The sequence below is a fragment of the Taudactylus pleione genome, unplaced genomic scaffold (genome assembly GCF_031769625.1).
Source record: "Taudactylus pleione unplaced genomic scaffold, aTauple2 ptg000203l, whole genome shotgun sequence".
NCBI lineage: Eukaryota > Metazoa > Chordata > Amphibia > Anura > Myobatrachidae > Taudactylus > Taudactylus pleione.
In genome coordinates this window covers 4,078,060-4,099,339 of record NW_028284605.1, presented here as the reverse complement: position 1 = coordinate 4,099,339, position 21,280 = coordinate 4,078,060, and the positions used below count along the sequence as shown (strand labels likewise).

General features: G+C 47.2%; 1 protein-coding gene across 1 annotated transcript in view; it reads right to left on the bottom strand.

The window, feature by feature from the left end:
• Positions 1-21,280, bottom strand: part of BLMH (bleomycin hydrolase) — a 94,335-nt gene that overhangs the window by 30,606 nt on the left and 42,449 nt on the right. Inside the window, exon 7 of the mRNA XM_088477797.1 lies at positions 8,492-8,647. Coding sequence (XP_088333923.1) covers positions 8,492-8,647 — 156 coding nt within the window. The remainder of the gene's footprint in view (positions 1-8,491; positions 8,648-21,280) is intronic.

The following is a 21,280-nucleotide window of genomic DNA, read 5'->3' as shown; positions in this document are numbered from 1 at the left end:
GGTCCATAACACTAGTGGTTGATAATTCATATAAATATTACATCCTGTCAGCGCCACAACTTCACCCCCATGGTTTGTGCACTTATCAGATGACACCTCCCAGTTTACAGTGCAGACTCCTCTTAAGTTTAGAACTGCTTGCTCAGCAACCGTATCATCAATAAATTATTCTGGAGATCTTGCGCAACAAACAACTCAATTTCACGTGAAACGTGCTGGAATTTCCATGACAAATCCAGCATCCTCATGTGTGGGTCTGAGTGATGGCTTCATGAGATATACCGGTGAACAAACAACCAAATGGGAAGGGGATGGGTGGGAGGGCTGTTTTCTTAATCTCAGAGCCAGGAAGAACTGATTACATAAAGCAAATTGAGAGCTGAATGTACTTTAGTCAGGATGCAGTTTTCTCTGCTCACTCCAGAATGTGCATTATCAGCCTTAACAAACATATCCAATCGCAGTAGCTATTAGGAAAAGATATCAAATACCGTATTTTTAGCAGGTTATATTATAATGAAATAATAGTAAATCTACAATTTATTGCTTAAAATATGGGATTTTTGTATTTACGTTAAATCATTTTCTCGCAGTCCATTGGGGGTCCCTAGACCACCATGGGGTATAGAGCACCTGGTTCTGAATTGGAAGCATCTCCTAGCATGGGCGCAGACGACGAGTTTTTGCACACAGCGCACGTGCAGATGTGAATTTACTCATTTTTGCGTCTATCCGTCCTATTCCAAGTCGGACAGATCTTGTCCGGATCTGTCTTGCTGTGAAATTGGGCATTTCGGGTGCACAGACCCGCCCTGTCTTGTGGAAGTGTCATGGGTGTGCTTGTAATGCTCCGTGCACACAGAAAAGGGAAGCCTGTGTCTGATGGATCTCTTGCATCTAGCATGGGGCTGATGCAAGTGGCAATACTAATGACGATGATTGCGGCGACTGGCGGAAGCTTGGAGCTCCCTTGGTGACTTATGTAAGGCATGATGATGACATTGTTGACTATCTTCTAAAGCATATACTTAATGGAGAGTTGAAAACTGCTCAGAGCTTCAGCACATTTATCAAGTGCTTTGTATGCTCTGGAGTACAAAAAAACCCAAACACATGTAACTGTGAACAAAGGGCCTGATTCAGACCTGGTCGCTAAGCTGTGCTTGCTCGCTGCCAAATCGGTCCGGGTATGCAAATCTCACGATCGCACTGTCTGGCTTAAGGACGCCCTCTATGTCTTAGAGAGGGACGGCAGTGAGCGCGCGCTGGTGTATAAAGACGCCCACTTTTAATTCTTAACACACGTCATCTCCAGGAAGTGTATGAATAATCGGTAACATTGAGAGCCATTGGAGCTGCGAGCAGCCCTTGAGGTAGACCCTACACCACCACAAGCACTGCGATCACTTCAGGCAAAAATACAACCAAGTGACGTGTACAATGACGCTACTTTGCTAATTATGCACACCCATTAAACTCCGTTTTGACGCTCAGACGCGCCTGCGTTCGCACATCCAGTCCCCCGTTCACAAGCACCTTCCCCTGTCACCACCCACAAACGCGCTGTCACTCAAAGTAGCGTCCACTCTGTGTACTACGAGCGCACAATTCCCGGCCGCAGTGACTGGTTCGCGCTTGCGTACTTTGACGCATACCATTGCGCAGATGTGCGATAATCGCCCCTAGCGAGTGAGCGCAGCTTAGCGACCGGGTCTGAGTCAGGCCCAAAGTGCCATAGCCGTAGGATGTTGTCACTATTGTCCAGTCCCAGAGAACAGGTGACTGAAGTTGAGATTGTCAATTTTAGTCACCACCAGAGTGACAGGCCAATCCCTGGGGACAGTCTGGGGACACTTTTGTGAGCGTTTGTGAGATATGTACCAATTAAAAATCGGTTCAATCTGGAATACCTGCGTAGGAAACAAACAAATTGAATTCTTTTAAAAGTGGACTACAAGAAAATATATGTCTGTGCTAGTAACCACTAAAAAATGTTCACATACACTCCAGAGCTGCAAATTATAGTTTAATATGAAACAATGTATTTAAGCACCTTAAAAAACCTGACTGCAGTTTCTTAAAATGAACACACTTACAAATGCTTTTAGAAACAAATCTGTCAATCATAGGCATAAATTTGCAGTTAAGTACAATGTATCCTTAGGACCCCCCTGGAGACCATTAAGTTTTCAAAGCAATGATGGTAAATATGGATAACGTCCCACTTATAAGAGAAGTTAATAAAATATGTCTGTGAGTTGTCAGACTGAGCGTTTAAACAGTCCGCATGAGCTGAACTCCAAATGTCTCTCTATTCCCACGGGCCGACACCCAATGAGTATAGTTATAGTGGATTGAAAAATATGTCACTCACCGCTTACCCTCTCACAGCAGTCATAATCTCAAGGAGCAATTGTGGTATTCAAGGTGGTAAATTTGGCCGCGATATATCTCCTACATCAGCAGTGAATCGCTTGACACAGAGCATACTGGCAATTTGGAGAGCCGTTTAGGCAGAAAGTTTATAGACACTGGGTTCAATAGGCCGTGTGATGATCACATGCACGATCCGGATCTTTAAAGCTGTGCGGGTCGGGCGTAGAAGACTGTTCAAAAGCCTTTTGAAGAAAAACCTGTGAAAGGGGAAAAACGCGTCAAGGGACTTTGGGCCTGATTCAGAGCCGCTCGTATGCGGCCGCTCGTTCGCTCCGAGCGATGTTTGCCCAACTGCGCATGCGTACGGATCGTAATACGCATGCGTGAAGCAGTCAGTGCGGGAGAAAATCGTTTGTTCGCTAAATAGCGAATGCCTGCTATTTTGAGTGACAGAATGAGGCGTATGTGGGAGGTAACAGGGGAAGGTGCTTGAAAACGGGGAGTGGAGATCCGAATGCAGGCGTGCTTAAAGGTCAAAACGGGCGTTTTAAGGGTGTGCATAATTAATACAGCAGCATCATTGACCACGTCACTGGGTTATTTTATAGCCAGAACTGCTCGCAAGATTGTGGTAGCAAAAACCAACCCCAAGAATAGCGAGCAGTTCATACGCTGGTCGATGTACTTGATTAATCTAATAAATAGCGGACATGACGTAGGATGCGAGCGGCCAGGGGGCGTATTTTTCCAAAAAACGATCGCAAGTTTTGTTCGCTCGTTCAGACCTAGAGGCGTGAACAGACCGCAAAGAGCGAACGGTTCATTTCAATAGCCACCCCTATTTTCTGGACGAGCGAGCGCTAATTGCGTCCGGCTCGCTCTGAATCAGGCCCTTTGTGCCTGATTCAGACACGGACGGTATTTGCGGCCGCTCGCTGGCTAAAAGGTGCTGGCTATTTAAATCATAAAGCCGCCCACTAAGTAATAGCGAGCAGCCGCACTATGCGCTTCGAGAGCCATCGGAGCTGCTCGCAGCGCTTGTGGTAGCCTTTTCCCACCACAACATTGCGAGCAGTTCAGGCTAAAATACAACCCAGTCACGTGTGTAATGACGCTACTTTGCTAATTATGCACACCCATTAAACGCCGTTCTGACGGTCGGGCATGCCTGCATTTGCACATCCACACCCCCGTTTACAAACACCTTCCCCTGTTACCACCCACAAACGGCACTGTCACTCAAAATAGCGGCCCGACTGCGGGCTACGGGCGAGCACTTTCCCATGGTTTGCACACGCGTATTGCGACTCATACGCATGCGCAGACTGCGAAAAATTGCTCAATGCGAGTGAGCGCAGCATAGCGTCCGGGTCTGAATCAGGCCTTTTATACCTACAACTGCTCTGTTTCTGATATCTACAGTATTGGACTGTGGTCCTCTTATATCTGCCGTGATTCAATTCATTTGCGGCTCTTAGAGAAGTAGGATAACAGTCATCTACGCCCGACCCGCACAGCTTTAAAGATCCGGATCGTGCATGTGATCATCACACGGCCTATTGCACCCAGTGTGTGTGTGGACTTTCTGCCTAAACGGCTCTCCAAATTGCCAGTATGCTGTGTCAAGCGATTCACTGCTGATGTAGGAGATATATCGCGGCCACATTAACCACCTATGCAAATTGCTTCTTAAGATTATGACTGCTGTGAGCTGGTAAGCGGTGAGTGACATATTTTATCAAACCACTATATCCATCGGGTGTCTGCCCATGGAAATAGAGACACATTTGGAGTTCAGCTCATGCGGACTGTTTAAACGATCAATCTGACAACTCACAGACATATTTTATCAACTTCTCTTATAAGTGGGACTTTATCCATATTTACCATCATTGCTTTGAAAAATTAATGGTCTCCAGGGGGGGTCCTAAGGATCCATTAGACTTAACAGTGCACATTTATGCCTATGATTGACAGATTTGTTTCTAAAAGCATTTGTAAGTATGTATTCATTTTAAGGAACTGCAGTTCTTTTTTAATGTGTTAAATACATTGGGCCTGATTCAGACCCGCTCGCAAGTGGGTCGATGTTGTGCACTGCGCATGCGCACGACGGCGGGAGCTCCGTCGTGCGCATGCGCCAGACGCGACGAGCGAAGGAAAGTCCTTCGCTCGTTGTGTCTGATCAAAGGGGGCGTGCTGTCGATGTTGACAGCACGCCCCCTTTGGTGGGCGTGCCGGGGGCGTGCCTCCCTGACCGGGGCGTTCCCAAGGGAACGCCTAACGTCAGAAGCCGGCCCCACTGACATCACTAGTGATGTCAGTGGAAGTGATTTTGGCTCTGATAGAGCCAAAATCACTCCGGGCCTTGCAGTTGAAAACCTCAACCGCAGGCTCCGGCTCGCAGTTTCGATGGTCACGATGGTCACGACCATCGCGGCCATCAAACTGCACGCTCGTATAGGCTGTGGGTGGTGACCCACAGCTATACGAGCGTCAAGGAGGACGCTCCAGAATTATGGAGGGCGGCCCTCATTCAGAGCGTGCGCTCTGCTCAGAGCGTGCGCTCTGCTCAGAGCGTACGGCTCTGAATGAGGGCCATTGTTTCATATTAAACTATAATTGACAGCTCTGGAGTGTATGTGAACATTTTTTAGTGGTTCCTAGCGCAGACATATATATTTTCTTGTAGTCTTGACTTTTGAAGGGATTTTTTTGGCAGTATCTCTTATATGTCAGCTGCTGTTAATACACTTATAATCTCTGGATACACAAAGCGCACCACTGTGTTACCTAGTTTTAAAAGTGGACACCACCTTTCCCTGGATATTCATGCAAAGGTGGACCAACATCTGTCTATGGACCAATATGGACTTCGCAAGTCCCTCTAGTGAGAAGATATTATCCTCTAGTAAGTACACTCTCTGCTGATGGGTGTTGAACAGAAGGCCCAAGAAGATAATCTGTTGGGAAGGAATCACGTAGAATGTTTTGACATTGAGAATCCAACAGTGAGCCTCCAGAGTCCGGATTGACTCCAGCAAAGACAGAGAATTTGCCTTGATTGGCAGATTGTCCACTCATCCCATTCCATCCTGTTGATGACTGTCCACAACTACTCTATCTTGAACCTGTCAAGCCTCAACAGGATGTTGAGGAATTTTATTTTCAGAATAGGTCAAAAGGAAACATAAGGTTTTTGGGCCTGAAAGAAAAACCCAAAACTTTCTGCAGTTTCGGGACAGAAGTGACTGCTCCTGCAGAAAAAGGGGACTGAATGGCTTCCTTCAGGGCAAAATGTTTTGTTTTGTCCAAAGCTACATCACTAGTAAAAAAATAACCTTGGTAGGGACTTCAGGAAAACTATAAGGTGGCCCTAATTACCATGTCTCTTACCCAGGCATCTGTGTCAGAATTTAACCATTTGATCTTGAAGAGAAGCAGACAGACCCCCACAACAGAAGTCCCTAAGGTAGTTTGCCTGCCCATCATGCGGTCTGGTTTTCAAAAGTCTCGGAAGCTGGCTACTTCCCCGGACCCAGCAAAGCAGCATGGCAGCCGTCCAAAGGTCAACTACCAAAGGAATTCTAATGCTTAGGGGGGTATTCAATTAGCCACAGGCTAATTGCCGTGCTGGAGCTATTCAATTAGTGGGGAGTCCCCACAGTCAGACTGAACCTTGCAAATCATGGAGGTGCGAGATAAAGCCCACGGAAAGAAACACCAAATCGGACTTGGGGGGGAAAAAAAACCCCATTGATTCCGCAGTTTATGCGGGTTCAGTTGTTTCCGCGCATGAGACCTGATTTTTCGTCACGGGAAAAAGGCTATTTAATTGAATATCCTTTCCCCATGCAGTGGGAATTTGGCCGGCAATTAGTCACGGGGTCAGGGCCGCAACTAGGGGGGCAAAGGGGGCACGTGACCCGGGTGCCGGACTTGAGGGGATGCCGGGGAGAGGCTGCCAGTAGGCTACGTTGCTGCTCTTGTGGGTTTGGAGCCACATCCCGGCCTTGAGAGGCACAGAGATACCGTCAGTCTAATGTGGTGCCGGTCGCAAGTCAATCAGTGCTCACGGACCGGCAGCCAATTAGCAGAAGCTGCCGGTCCATTCGCGAGCGCCCCACATTACAATGACGGCAGTACTGACAGCTCCGCCGTGTGTGGCAGCCCCGTCCCGCGCCACCCCTAGCTCACCCACCGCACGGCCCTGGCAGGTGTAAGAAGGGTCCTTACTGTACCTTAATGTAAAAGAGGCCTTACTGTGGTATAATGTGTAAGGAGCCTTACTGTAACATAATGTAAAGGGGGCCTTACTGTGGCATTATGTATATGGGGCATTACTGTGGCATAATGAATAAGGGGCATTACTGTGGCATAATGTGTTGTAAGGGGTATTACTGTGTTGCATAATGTGTTGTAAGGGACATTACTGTGGCATAATGTGTAGTAAGGGGCATTACTGTGTTGCATAATGTGTTATAAGGGACATTACTGTGTAGCATAATGTGTAATAAGGGACATTACTGTGTGGCATAATGTGTTATAAGGGTCATTAATGTGTGGCATAATGTGTTATAAGGGACATTACTGTGTCACAAAACCACACACTCTTTCCTTCTCTATGTTGTATTTTTTTTGGGGGGGGGGGGGGGCGCCAAATTATGGCCTTGCCGAGTGTGATAAAAATCCTAGTTTTGGCCCCGACGGGGTAAAACCCCGCAGCTAATTGGGGTTGCCATGACATTATACAATAAATGTATTCAGTTCAGTTCTTAAAGATCTACTTTAGCTAGTATATCTCCTTAGAAATCAATTAATTTAATAAACAACTGGATCTGTCCATGTGTGGTCAAGTATATACAGCCACAAACATGATCTGCTCAAATTTAAATTGGTCACATTCTAGGCTACGTGCACTGGAGAAATCTGCACTGGAGAAATCCAGCTTATGTTGGTAAATATGGTCATTTTAAAAGACCAGCCACTGATTGATATTGACTAATGCACATGCCCTTTTTTAACTATGGTATTAAATAAGCTCTAGTATGTTTTTATTATGTATGACACATTGGGGCCAATGCGGAGTTGCAAGACAAGTTGCATCTAACTGAAACAAAAATAAAATGCGATCTGAAGAACCCAAATTTTTGCTAACCACGCAGAGCTGCCTGCCAGTGCGAGATGCATCCAGCTTGGCATGCTTTGCAAAATAAGCCTCCTGACTCCATCAGACAACAGGGGCAGATGAGACCCAGAATACATCAGGTGGTGTGGTTTCACAGTGCTAGCAAAAAATACCCAATAATCAATGCACAATGCATAAGCATTATAGTACATGTCCAGACAGTGTAAGTCCTAGGCAACAATCGTAGGAAGCATGTTAAAAAAAAAAAAAAAAAGCAATAAGAAAGAAGCAAATAATTATAAAAAATAAACTACAGATTGCTAATTTCTCAGCAATAGTCGCATTATGCTTAGAAGGCGCTCTTACTGGACTTCGACCCCGTCTCTGCTCCTTTTGCACAAGACGTCATAAGAAGTGAATTTGACTCGGCCGGCAGGCATGCCTCAATGTAGTGCTCATGTCATACTTGCTTACTTTTCAAAATGCATTTCAGGGAGATTGTGAAAGCAACACTTAAGAGCGCGGGGTTACAGTGGGCGTGTACTGCTAAATCTTAGAGGCGCGCCATAAAAGTGACTTACGTACATCCAAATGTAAATGAGCCCCAAAGCTGTTAGTAAGATCTACTTGATGATGAAAACACTGATACTTTTCAGAAAATGCATGTAGCCATAGGGATCATTGTGCCTTATAACCAATGCAGGGAAATTATACTAATGATCCCATTTGAATGTACATAGTTCTGTTTATTTAATATATAAGATCTTCATAATGGGGGTAATGTGTAATCAGGTAGATTGCTAGACTCTTCAGGGACAAAGGGAGATTGCTACTATTTCAGGGACTCCCTGACAATCAGGGAGAGTTGGAAAGTATGGCTCATGTGCAGTGTGAAAAGGCACATTTTGCAGTTGCAAAATGCGTAAAGGTCCAACTCTACATGAGCCCTGTTTAGTCATTGAGATCTAGAACTAGGCAAGAGCTCACCTTATCTTCCACATTGTAAATGGGTTTAACATGGTCCCTGTAAAAATCTTGGGGAGTGATGGGTCCAATCTTGTGATAGGTCTTCTCCTTGTCTCTGAACTCCCAAGTGAAGGTTTCTGGAGGGCTCCCAACACAGATACTAACCACCCGGTATACCTGAAAAAGAAAAGGAAACACATGTATTGTAGAAACTACAGAGTATAAATACTAGATTAGTACCCAAATCTAGGTTCTTCAAACCAAAATCAAACCGGTACAGAAGTACTGAAGCTAATTTTAGCAACTTTACGGTCATAAATACGAATTCTTTAGACTATTTTAATTCATTATAAATACATGGTTTAATGTTAGCTAGCAGCTATATTAGAACGGTGATAATAGGATTTTTGGGTACTTACCGTTGAATCCTATTCTGAGTCAGGCTGGGGGACACTGGACCATGGGTTGTAGGTGGGAAGGCGTGGATTTGGCACTACACTGAAATCTATAGCTCCTCCCCTCTGCAACCCCTGACTTCAGTACAACTTCAAAAGTGCCTGGTAAGGAGAAGCAATATTCAGTGACACTGTCACTCCAAAAAATAAACATGAAATTGACGGTCATTACGACTCAAAATCATAACTCATACTCAATACCGCTGAGCGTGAGGGAGGGAACGGAATGTCTTAGAGAAAAGGATTCAACGGTAAGTACCCAAAAATCCTATTTTCTCTTTTTGTCAAGGCTGGAGGACACTGGACCTTGGGATGTTCAAAAGCAGCCCCCATGTGAGGGAACGCTCAGATTGCCCAACCGGAGAAATGTACGCCCAAAATGGGCATCCCTGGAGGCAAAAACATGAAATCTGTAGAACCGCACAAAAGTGTGGACAAAGGACCAGGTAGCTGCACGACAAACTTGCCGAGGTCCTGTGACGCGCCGCCCAGGTCCTAGTGGAATGAGCCAACACCCTAGCTGGTGCAGGGCGCCCCGCCTCTGAGTAAGCCCTTGAAATCACTGAGCGGAGCCATTTTGCAATGGTCTGCTTTGTGGCTGGCCAGCCCCGTCTGTGGGCGTCGTAGAGAACCAATAGAGAGTCCGTCTTATGTAAGATCGAAGTTCTGTAGGGCCCGGACAACATCCGACAGTGATAGATCGTCATGGTCCCCTGAGGACTCTGAAGATGAGAAAACAGGAAAAACAATCTCCTGGTTTAAGTGGAAAGATGAAACCACTTTCAGTTGAAAAGAAGGAACCGTTCTGAGCACAGCCCTACAGTCATGGAAAACAAGAAAAGGTGGTTTGCAGGACAAGGCCACCAAACTCAAAGACCCGCCGAGCCGAGGCAATGGCCATAATAAAAACCACTTTCCACGTTACAAACTGAAGGTCCACAGATTCCAAAGATTCAAACGGGAGCCTGCTTAAGAGCCGACAGAACCAGGGGCAAATCCCATGACGCTACTGGTGGTTGAACCGGAGGCTGTATTCGCAAGACCCCCCGTAAAAAAAAGTCTGCACCTCTGGGAGGAGAGTCAGATGCTGCTGAAAGTAAATGGAAAGAGCCGAAATCTCTACCTTCAAAGATTGAAGCCGTAAGCCGGCCTCCAGACCGCCCTGCAGAAATGCTAAATACCTTGGCAGGCGGAACTGGGCAGTATGTACTCCCCACTGCTCACACCAGACAATATAGGTTTTCCAAACCCTGTGGTAGTTCTGCGTGGAAACCTGCTTCTGCGCCCGGAGCATGGTCCTGATGACTGAAGGGGAAAAAACTCCTGGACCTCAAGAGCCCAGTCTCAACAACCAGGCCATTAAAGCCAACTGAGGTAGGCCCTCGTGACAGAATGGCCCCTGTAGCAGAAGATCTGGACGCAGAGGCAGACTCCAACCCGGCCCTGTGGCTAGCCTGAGACCCGTGGCGAACCACGACCGGCGCAGCCAGTTTGGAGCCACTAGGATGACTGAAACCTGCTGCTCCCTGACTCGACGGAGTACTCTTGATAACATAGGAACTGGAGGAAAAATGTAGGCCAGACGGAAGTTTCAGGGGACTTTCATGGCATCCATTGCAAATGCCAAAGGATCTCTGGACCTTGCACAAAATCGAGGGACCTTGCAATTGTGGCGAGACGCCATCAGGTCCACCTTCAGCAGCCCCCATCTCTGGACCAGCTGCTGGAAAATCTCCGGGTGGAGAGACCACTCCCCTGGCAGGAACGTACTGCTGCTGATGTAGTCTGCCTCCCAATTCTCCACCCCCGATATAAAGACTGCTGAAATTGCCGGGAGGAACGTCTCTGCCCAAGAGAGAATGAGACTTGCCTCTGGCAAGTGCGCGTTTGGTTCCGCCCTGTTGGTTAACATATGCCACTGCCGTGGCATTGTCCGATTGGATCCTCACTGAGCCCCGCACCGTGTCCCCGATAAATGGCCCGGAGCTAAAGCATATTTATTGGGAAACCTATCTCTGATGACGACCAGGTCCCCTGGAGATAGAGGTTCTCCGTCACTGCTCCCCAACCTCTGAGACTTGCGTCTGTGGTGAAATAATAATCCAGTTGGGAGTCACCAGGGACCGACCCTGGAGAAGGTGATCGGTAATCAGCCACCAGCGAAGTGACTGACGAGTGCTGTCTGACAGAACAAACAACTGAGGAGAAAGGTCTGAGCAGCCCATCCAATTCCAGAGAATCTCCCACTGGAGAATCCGTGAATGGAAGCAGCCGTACTGGATGGTCTCGAAGGTAGAGACCATCGTGCCTAGTAACCTCATGCCCAGCCCAACGTATGGCCGAGGGGCAGACAGCACTTTCCTGACTAAGTCCTGAAGGGCCCGGGCAAGAAAACCCTTTCCAGTGCTGTATCGAAGATCACCCCCAAAAACGTCAGATGTTGGCACGGCCTGAGGTGACTCTTCTCGAGATTCAGTATCCACTCATGATGCTGTAACACCTGCACCGTGTGATCCAGGTGGAACTGAAGTTGGGCAGCAGAATCCGCCTTTACTAGCAATTCGTCCAAATAGGAAACCACCGTTATTCCCTCGAAATGCAGTAAGCTTGCCATTGCTGCCATGATCTTTGTGCAGACCCGCGGAGCTGTAGCCAAACCGAACGGCAGAGCCTGGAACTGGTAATGGGCTCTTCTGACCGCGAACCTGAGTAGAGACGGATGCCCTGCCCAAATCGGTATGTGGAGATATGCATCTCTGACGTCGATAAATGCCAGAAACTCGTTTGCCGATATACCATGGATCACTGATCGGAGCGACACCATGTGAAACCGATCTACCCACAGGCTGGCATTCAAGGCTCGTAGATTCAAAATCGGCCGAGAAGTGCCGTTGGGTTTCTGGACTAGGAGCAAGTTGAGTAAAACCCCTGATCCTGTTGAGACTGTGGAACAGGAACTATAACCACTTCTGAACAGAGGGAACGGATAGCCTGGTTTAAGGGCCTGTCTCTTCTCCGGCTCCCTGGGTAATGCTGTAGTGAAGACACGTTGTGGCGGCTGCCCCCTTAGGTCGATCACATAACCTCGGGAGACAATGCCCCTTACCCAGGCATCTACTCCCGAAGTTACCCACCTGTCTCGGAAAAGAAGGAGACGGCCCCCTACCTTCCCTGAGTCCGGATGGGCTGAGATTCTGTCAGGTACTCGGCTTCTCAGATGCCCTAGAACCCGGGCGCCTGAATGTGCCGGAGAATCTACCCCGGGGGGCAGACCCCCTACTGGGAAAAGAGCATCCTCGAGCCCCCTGACCTCTAATCGTTCCCCTTTCTCAAAAGGAAGAACGGAAGAATCGGAAACGTGAGCCCTTTAGCTTCTGGAGCACCACAGGCAGGAAAGTGCTCTTTCCACCTGTCGCCTGGGATATAATAGTATCAAGCTCAGAGCCGAACAGGATGCCTCCACAAAAAGGCAGAGACTCTAAAGCGCGTTTAGATTCAGCGTCTGCCTCCCAAGCACGAAGCCAGAATGCTCTGCGTGCTGCGACTGAGACTCTAGAGGAAATCTGCGCTCCATCTTTTGCGGCCTCACACACAGTCTGCAGCTGCACATATCTGTTCCGCCAGTACCAGTAAGTCCTATCTGGATGAGTCACCGGCAAGGCCTGCTACTAATTTGTCAACCCACTTCTCCATGCTCAAGAGACCCATGCAGATGCCAATAATGGGTGAATAACCACTCCGGCACCCATAAAAATACTCCTAAGGCATCCCTCCAATTTTTTGTCCAGCGGATCCTTAAAGGAGGCCACCCCTTGGATCGGCAGAGCCGTGTGCTTTGCTAAACGAGCCATAGCCGCATCCATTCTTGGAGGCAGCTCCCACTTAGCGACCTGCTCCTGTGGAAAGGGATAAAGGGCTGCAAACTTACGAGGAGTAGCATACTTTTTATCTGGGGTCTTCCAGGCTTTCTCTACCAGGTCTGAAAGATCCAGAGACACTGGGAAACAAACGACTCTCTTACGCCTCCGCTTAAATGGCCCTTCCGCCCAAGCTGAGGCATCAAGGTCCAGACAGTCCGAAGACTGCCGTACTGCCATAAGGTCCTCTACACCCTGACTTGACACAGAGTCTGAACCCTCCTTGTCGGGCAGAACCTCCTCTTGGAGTTCCCCCTTATCCTCTTCTTCCTCCCCCTCGGGATCTGACTCCAACAAGACACTGGATGGAGGAGGATGCTTATGCGTAGTTTAGACTCCTCAAAGAAGCGTTCCATAAAGGTCGATATTTTGTCGACCCCTACCGCCGAGCGCGACCCAAGGAGGATCAGGACCCTGGTAACCCGGTCCTGCAACAGCAGGCGGTGAGGGCAAAACAGGCTCTGGCACTGCTTGGGCTAATTCCTCTCTACGGCGGAGCAACGTCACCAGGTCAGAGAGTGAACGGCTCTTAGCCTGAGCCCATGCTGGCTCCTCCGTAAGCGGAGTGGCTCCCCCAGCTGGCTGCGCACACGTGGGCCCCAGCTGACAGTCCATACACAAAGCCCCTGCATCCAGTTGTCCACACGGCAATTTAGCCTGACACTGGGCACATGTAAAGAAATATAGCCATAGTGGGGTTCTGGCCCTTTGTGGACTTTTTGTCCATCATTAGAGCACCAAACTTCCTGCCCTGCCTTGCCCTGCCGCAGCAGTCAGCCCAGAAAAAAAAAAAAACATTTTTTTTTTTTTTTTTTTAAATATAACAAGTGGCAATGAATATGCAAACACTCCAAGCAGGCACAAGAACAGATTACAGTAATACTGAAAACTACTTAGCTGTACACTGCAGAGGGAAAGGAGCTTGCTCTGTCCTCCCTCCATGCTGTTCAGGCTTGTGTCCTTTAAAAAGCTGTGATCAGACTTCCTGGGAGCCTGCAATTTGCCACTGGAGAGCAGGGGGAACCAGCAGCCATGGCTCCTCCCCCCATCATACTGAAGTGACCCTCACTACTCATTCCTTCAAGTGTTACTCCCCTCAGTGGGGAAAGCACTTGGACTGACCCGCATTTTCCTACAGCACCTGGTATCCCAGGTGGTTTTCCACCCAAGCACTAATCGGGCCCAACACTGCATAGCTTCCAAGGTCAGCTTGTCCAGTGTGGTGTTGCTGTAGGTCTCACCTGTGGTCGGTCTGTAGTCGGTGCTTTCCTCACAGGAGCCGCCGACAAGAAACCCGGCAAGATGGTGCCCGCCATCCAGGACCATGCTGACTGCGTGCACCTCTACCAGGTAACAGCAGCGCGCTATCCCCGGGCCCAGACAATCTCTTCAGAGACCGGAGTGTGTGGAATGGGGGAAGCGCTCAGCGCCATCCCCCCCTTAGATGCGGCTCTCCCCGCCGCTTTACACTCCAGCTGTGTGCTGCTATAAGCAGCGCACAGCACCTATAGTAAAGAATAAATATAACATTACAAATAAAGGAAAATATCCCTGAGCTAAACCAGGGCTGCAGAGCAGCCACGAAACAACGTGCCTCTCTCCACAGGCACTAAACGTACACTGACGTCAGGGGTTGCAGAGGGGAGGAGTTATAGATTTCAGTGTTAGTGCCAAATCCACACCTTCCCATCTACAACCCATAGTCCAGTGTCCCCCAGCCTAGACGAAAGAGAAAGAAGATTTATTTCAAATACATACAATTTCCATTACTTAACTGGCATAAAGTATACCAAACACTTCATTGCAAATAAAAACTAAAAACAAATTAATCTATATACATGTGGAAAAGTTTTAGGAACTTTCCAGCTCACAACAGACTTTAAGAGTAGAAGGAAAAGGCAGAGAGTAACCTGCAACGGTTTATAGATGATAACAGAGAACAGCAGCTTACGGCCTTTGGGCCTGATTCATTAAGGATCGCTATTGCGATCGCAGCCCCGTAATCGCACACAGGTCTGCTGCGAATATATGTTAATGAATGCTATCGCAATGCCGTCGCACTGCCAGCATAGAGACGCCCACTGCCTCCCAATACTGCTATCTCACATCTGTAATACCTTGCTAACCTTCACAAACATCGGTAACATAGAGTACCAACGGCCCCTCACGCAGAATTACAGCAGCCCTGACCTTGCCCTGCCCTGAAATTGCTATCCTCATTGCACAAAGTGAGTACTCAAGCTGCGTATGCAATCTCTAATTTATGCACGCCCACACAACGGCATTCAAACGGTCACCACTCCCAAATGCTCGCTGCCTGTCAATCACTGTGGAATTACTCTGTGTGGTCGGCATGATCGCAGTGGTCCCTTTGCGCACTCAACAATCGGCCAGCTACGAGCGCCGTTGCAGTTGCGATCCTTAATGAATCAGGCCCTTTGTTTGCCCCTTTCCTATTCACACATTTGCATATTTAGAATCCCATGAAAATCTTAGAATTAATTCAGCCGCATGTTTCACATACTTGTTTTCCTATGAGAGCTGCTAACTACACTTACATAATGACCCTCTTCCAAATAATTACTGTCAGCTTATACACACTGCCCTTAGGTCCTATTGCTGTTTGGCATAGTTACTCTTGTGAAGTCCATAGCTGGAGCTCCATACAGAATGACATCATTATCTGTTCAGTGTAAAATGGTAGATTGGGCAAGAGAGACAGTAATTGGTGGTAAAAAGACCCAGAGAGGAATTTAGGATCTTAATACACAACAGAGAAAGTCTATCCTGATATTGAGGAATGTCTGGAAAGCGCCACATAACAGGATGCTGAAGCTCTGTGATTACAACACATAAATATTATCCTAACAACGGCATATAGGCATATTACTGGAAGAATGACAGAAGTTCTGTGCAAACACAGCTCAGATAGATCCTGACATTTCTCCAACTGATAGTGTTCTTCTAGGCTTTCCAACTGAAGAGAGACGTAGCTGTGTACCTCACATACACACACGATTAAGTGAAAACAAGAAATGGCTCATTTTACTATATACTTCACCTGAGCCACTTCAGCCATAGTAGTGTCTGATCCAGAACTGTGCCAAGCAATTATTATGTGGTTATAGGTGCATGCTTGTAATTAAGAAAGTTGTTGGACCAAGTGGCCTATTGTGAAATCCAGTATACAGCTTTCAGCTTCTGGGCAGTACAGTTAGTAGGTAAGATGTCAAATTCAAGTTCAAACTGAGCAGGGAGACAGAAGTGTAAGAATAGGCCAGAACAAAGGTGGGACGGGGAAAGGGGGCTAAGATGTTTAATAAGGTTTGGAAGACAGGGAAAGGACAAAGCAAATGTATTAATGTTACATTTGATTTAAGCTGGGTACACACTAGACGAAGATATGGCGAATTGGAATAGACATATTGTCCGGATGGTCTAGTGTGTATGCACTATGCGCGCTCCCACGCAGCGACATCAGGGTCGTTCCATCGGCTGTGCCTGCACGGACGATGGAGAAACCCAGCTGTCAGGAAGGTGAATGGTGTAGGTGAACAATGTATCGGCCTGTCGGACACTGGATCGTGCAGTGTGTGCCGCCCGCCCGATATATCGTTCCATAGGGCGTCGGATTGGCAGGTCAGGTAATGTGTACCCAGCTTTAGCATTTTGGAACAAGTGTTGGTGAACTCTCAGTTTCCGTGGACTGAGGGCCTGATTCAGACCCGGACGCTAAGCTGCGCTCTCACGCAGCCAAAAGGGGCTGCATATGCAAATGCCGCGACCACACTGTCTGGTGGAAGGACGCCCTCTATGCCTTAGAGAGCGACGGCAGAGCGAACGCACGCCAGTATGAAGACGCCCACCTTTCTCTCTTAGCACACATCATCTCCAGGAAGTGTGTGATTAATCAGTGACATTGAGAGCCATCGGAGCTGCAAGCAGCGCTTGAGGTAGACCCTACCCCACCGCAAGTACTGCGATCAGTGCAGTCTAAAATACAACCAAGTGACGTGTTCAATGATGCTTCTTTGCTAATTATGCACACCCCTAAAACACCGTTTAGAAGCCCAGACACGCCTGCGTTCGCACATCCACTCCCCCGTTCACAAGCACCTTCCCCTGTTACCACCCACAAACGGCGCAATCTGTCACTCAAATTAGTGTCCAGTTTGTGTTCTACGAGCGCACAATTCCCGAGGGCAGTGAGTCGAGCATGCGCATATTGAAACATATGTGCGATTATCGGCCATAGCGTTCGTTCGCGGCTTAGCGTCCTGGTCTGAATCAGGCCCTGAGTCAAGTTGCTGACTAGAACTAAGTTAGCGACCTGCAGCTATCCAACCAACATTTCTATATGTGAACACAGATCTGATGAGTTGCTGAAGCAATATCTTCCAAAGTGGAGTTCTGGAGGATCATAGGAGATCTACAACAGCTGGAGAGTTCAAGGTTTCCCTTAAAGGGGCTATGACAGTGTTGGCTAACCTTGACACTCCAGCTGTTATGGAACTACATAACCCAGCATGCACTGCTACAGTTTTGCTATTAGGGCATGCTAAAACTGTGGCAGGGCATGCTGGGATATATAGTTCCACAACAGCTGGAGTGTCAAGGTTAGCCAACACTGGGCTATGAAGTGCTTTAAAGAGATGTACAGACACAATAATTTTTGTTATATATTAATTATTTTCTAATCACATATTGGACAATATAGGTTAATGGGGCTAATTCTGAGTTGGGAGCAAAGCAAGAAAAGCGAGTCACTTTGTATTTGGAACATACCATGTTGCAATGGAAGGGGGTATATATATATTTTTTGCTTGCAGGGTAAATACTGTCTGCTTTTGCATGTAGCCCACACATACTGGACATCTTTATATTTACATTGCAATTTAGATATGAGCTAGGACCCCTCCCAAATCCAGTCTCATTTTACATCTTCCCCACTTGCAGTGCAGCATGGCTTTATCAAGGTTCACAGTTACTGGCTCATTTTTGCTTTGCTCCCAACTCATAATCAGCCATATTATTATTTATCCTAAACTAGTTCTATTTTTCTAGTTGGTGCAAATGAGGCAGAGTTGGACATGCCAGTTTGCACAGGGTAGCTTGCATGGATTCACTTTGTGCATGCAAATATAGGAAGGCTCAGTCGAATGCATTCTGAACAGATCTACACTTATGACCAGAGAATGGGAACAGAGTGTAACAGGATGTTCTCATGTAGGGATATTTCAGTAAAGGTGCGTACACACTAGACGATGTGTTCACAATGCGATATCGTTAGCTATTTCCCTTGAACTCTACACGGCAGCTCCCCAGCACACGTTATGGTGCTAAAAAGTGTCCAATCTGACCAACGATCTATCATACGTCCTTAATAATTTCCAGTGCGTTGTATAGGAGACTGGCAGATCTTGCCTGCTGCAGGCAAGATCTAAAGATGTAATGTACGACCCACAGGTACGCGCATTGGCATCGTGAGTGGACACTCATGATTTGGACATATTTTACTCGATTTGTTGTTTCAATGCGTTGAAATCGGGCATATTGTGCAATATATGGTCTAGTGTGTACGCACTTTAATGGTGTGTTCATGTAAATGTAGCCGGTGCAGGCCAGCACGTAAGTGTACCTATGCCCGTTGGGAGGTGTGTCTGTTGCACATAGCATAGGACAGGCGCAAGTGCTAACTGATCATGAGGACTAGCAGTAAACCAGGAAGCTATGCTGCCTATGCAGAAGCATACACATCTCCAGATGCATACAGCACTACAGAACGGTTAGCATAGTGCTTAGCATCACTGCTTCACAGTCCTGAGGTCATGAGTTCAATTCTGGGCCAAGGCATTATTTGTGTGGCGTTTGTATGTTCTCCCCAGGTTTGCGTGGTTTTCTCTAGTTGCCCCATTTTCCTCCTACACTCCAAAAACATGTTGGCAGGTTAGTTAGCTTCTGACAAAAAAAAAATAGCCTGAATGTTCATGCGATACGGAATATAGGGCCTGATTCAGAGTAGTACGCTATGCCAATATATACGCAGTTGGCCGATGTATTGATTTTAGCGCATACGTCTAATTCAAATGGCACATGTGTCCTGGGGCATCTGCGATGTTTCTTGAGGAGAGCAATTAAGCCCGGGTTCACACTAGACGATATGCCGCACTTGACAATGCCGGCACTCCGCCGGGTCCAGTCTTTACGAGGTCGGTACACGCTAGACATCGTCTAGTGTGTACCGGCCTTTAGATAGAGAGTGATTGACAGTTATGAGCCGTTTGTGGGTGATAACAGGTGGTTAGAAAAATGTGGGAGTGTCACAGTTTATAGGAGTGTCGGATCCAGCGACTGTGTCTTTGTACACAGCTTTACAGGTGATGTGGTCTTAGGGCCTGATTCAGAGCCGGACGCTCTGGACGAGCGCCCGCTCTGAATCATGGCGTTGTTTTTTTATTTGAGCGTCCTCCTGGACGCTCGCATAGCTGTGGGTTACCACCCACAGCTTATGCGAGCGTCCATGATGATGGTCGCGATGGTCAAGACCATCGCGACCATCGGGCTTGCGACGAGACCCTGCGGTAGGGTCTCGGTGACCGCAAGCCCTGGAGTGATTTTGGCTCTATCAGAGCCAAAAGCACTCCCACTGACATCACTAGTGATGTCAGTGGGGCCGGACCCAGACGGTAGGCGTTCCCATGGGAACGCCTCCGTCTGGCAGCCACACCCCCGGCACGCCCACCAAAGGGGGCGTGCTGTCACTCACCATCGACAGCACGCCTCCTTTGGTGCGAGACCCGGAGCGACAGCTTGGCTGTCGCTATCCGTGTCTCGCGCATGCACATGACGGAGCTCCCTCCGTCGTGCGCATGTGCACTAGGGCACCATCGACCCGCTTGCGAGCGCTTAGCGCTCGCGAGCGGGTCTGAATCAGGCCCTTAGTTCAGTCGCCCATTCTGCGGGACCATAGGCTTACTCAGGATGCCGATGATAGACTCATCTGTTACCGATGCTGCGACGTTTTATGCAGATGCTTGGATTTGCAAAGCCGCAGGTGGGTGCCTCAATACATCTCCCGTAGGCTGCGACACTTCAATATTTTCACATAGCGGCTGCGTAAAATGTTGCAGCCACGACGGGATTAGTGTACAACTTTGGATCAGGCCCATAGATTGTAAGCTCCACTGGAACAGAGACTGATGTGAAGAAATTACATATTGTCTGTAAAGTGTGTTAATTTTCTGTACACTTTGCTTCTGCGTAATATAACTCCCAGCTTTACGGCAGCTCCTATGTGTTTATTTCTAGACACTGATTTTTTTTCCTTAAAATAACATGAACTCTCTGCTAGAACTATGCAAAACAAGGATGATTACTGGCTTTTCCTAGCTAAACTAACTTTATCTATATAGTGCTTTTCTCTCTTTACATTTTATCCGTACTATCCTTGCCAAAAATGTAAACTATGACATGAACCTTTTCAGTGCCAGATCAGCGACCTACAAGCTACATGTAGAATAATTGTTATTTCAGACATTAAAGGTCCACAATTCCATCTACACGTCCACGGGACACTTATCCTATGTGTGAACCCATCCGCAAGAGGAGATGAGACGACTCTGAATAACCCATAGTTATTCAGCGTTGCATACCTTCTGCCACAGAGGGGGTGGGGGGGGATTGGGGGTGTTGCCAAGTAGATATTTAATCATTCACAGTGATGTACCATCCAGGCGTCCAATATATAAAGTCCAGGGACGGGACTACAATATTGAAATGATTAACGTAATTGAAGATAATAAAAACCAAATCAGATCTGAATATATAAAGTATGTAAGATAACCTTTTAGGGTTCATATAGTTGCAGATCTGTTATCTCTTCATAGTTGTAAAACACGTGTAATAGGGCTCACTTGATAAAGATTTACTCGTCAACATCAATAATCACAAAAGCTCAGCATTATGTAACAATGACAGATGTAATTATTATGGACACTTCTAAAGGTCACAAACACTTTGCTGAAAATCAAGGAATGGAGATAGGAGGATGTTTGGCTAAACCATCAGCATTAATGTACAGTAGGACAATGGTTATCCAAACTAATTGGGAGCGAGGGTTTGCACAGATAATCAGAAATAAGCGTGTTCAGATAATTGCTGTTGGAATAACTGGCATCTACTGTATTGAATTTGTTTTTTGTTTTTAGCTAAATTAAAATAATACAAATATTTAATGTAGTGAATCTTCACAATTCATGAGAATTACAAAAATGTTTCCCAGCAGATTAAATAATAACAATGCATTAATCTAATAAGTGCACCACAAGGATAATTGCCCGGGTTGTGGAGTCATAAGCCCAACCTTTGACTTCTACTCCTCTAGTAGTAAAGAGGAGTTGGAGTCAAAGGATTGACTTGCTGACCAGAGCCCTGGTTAC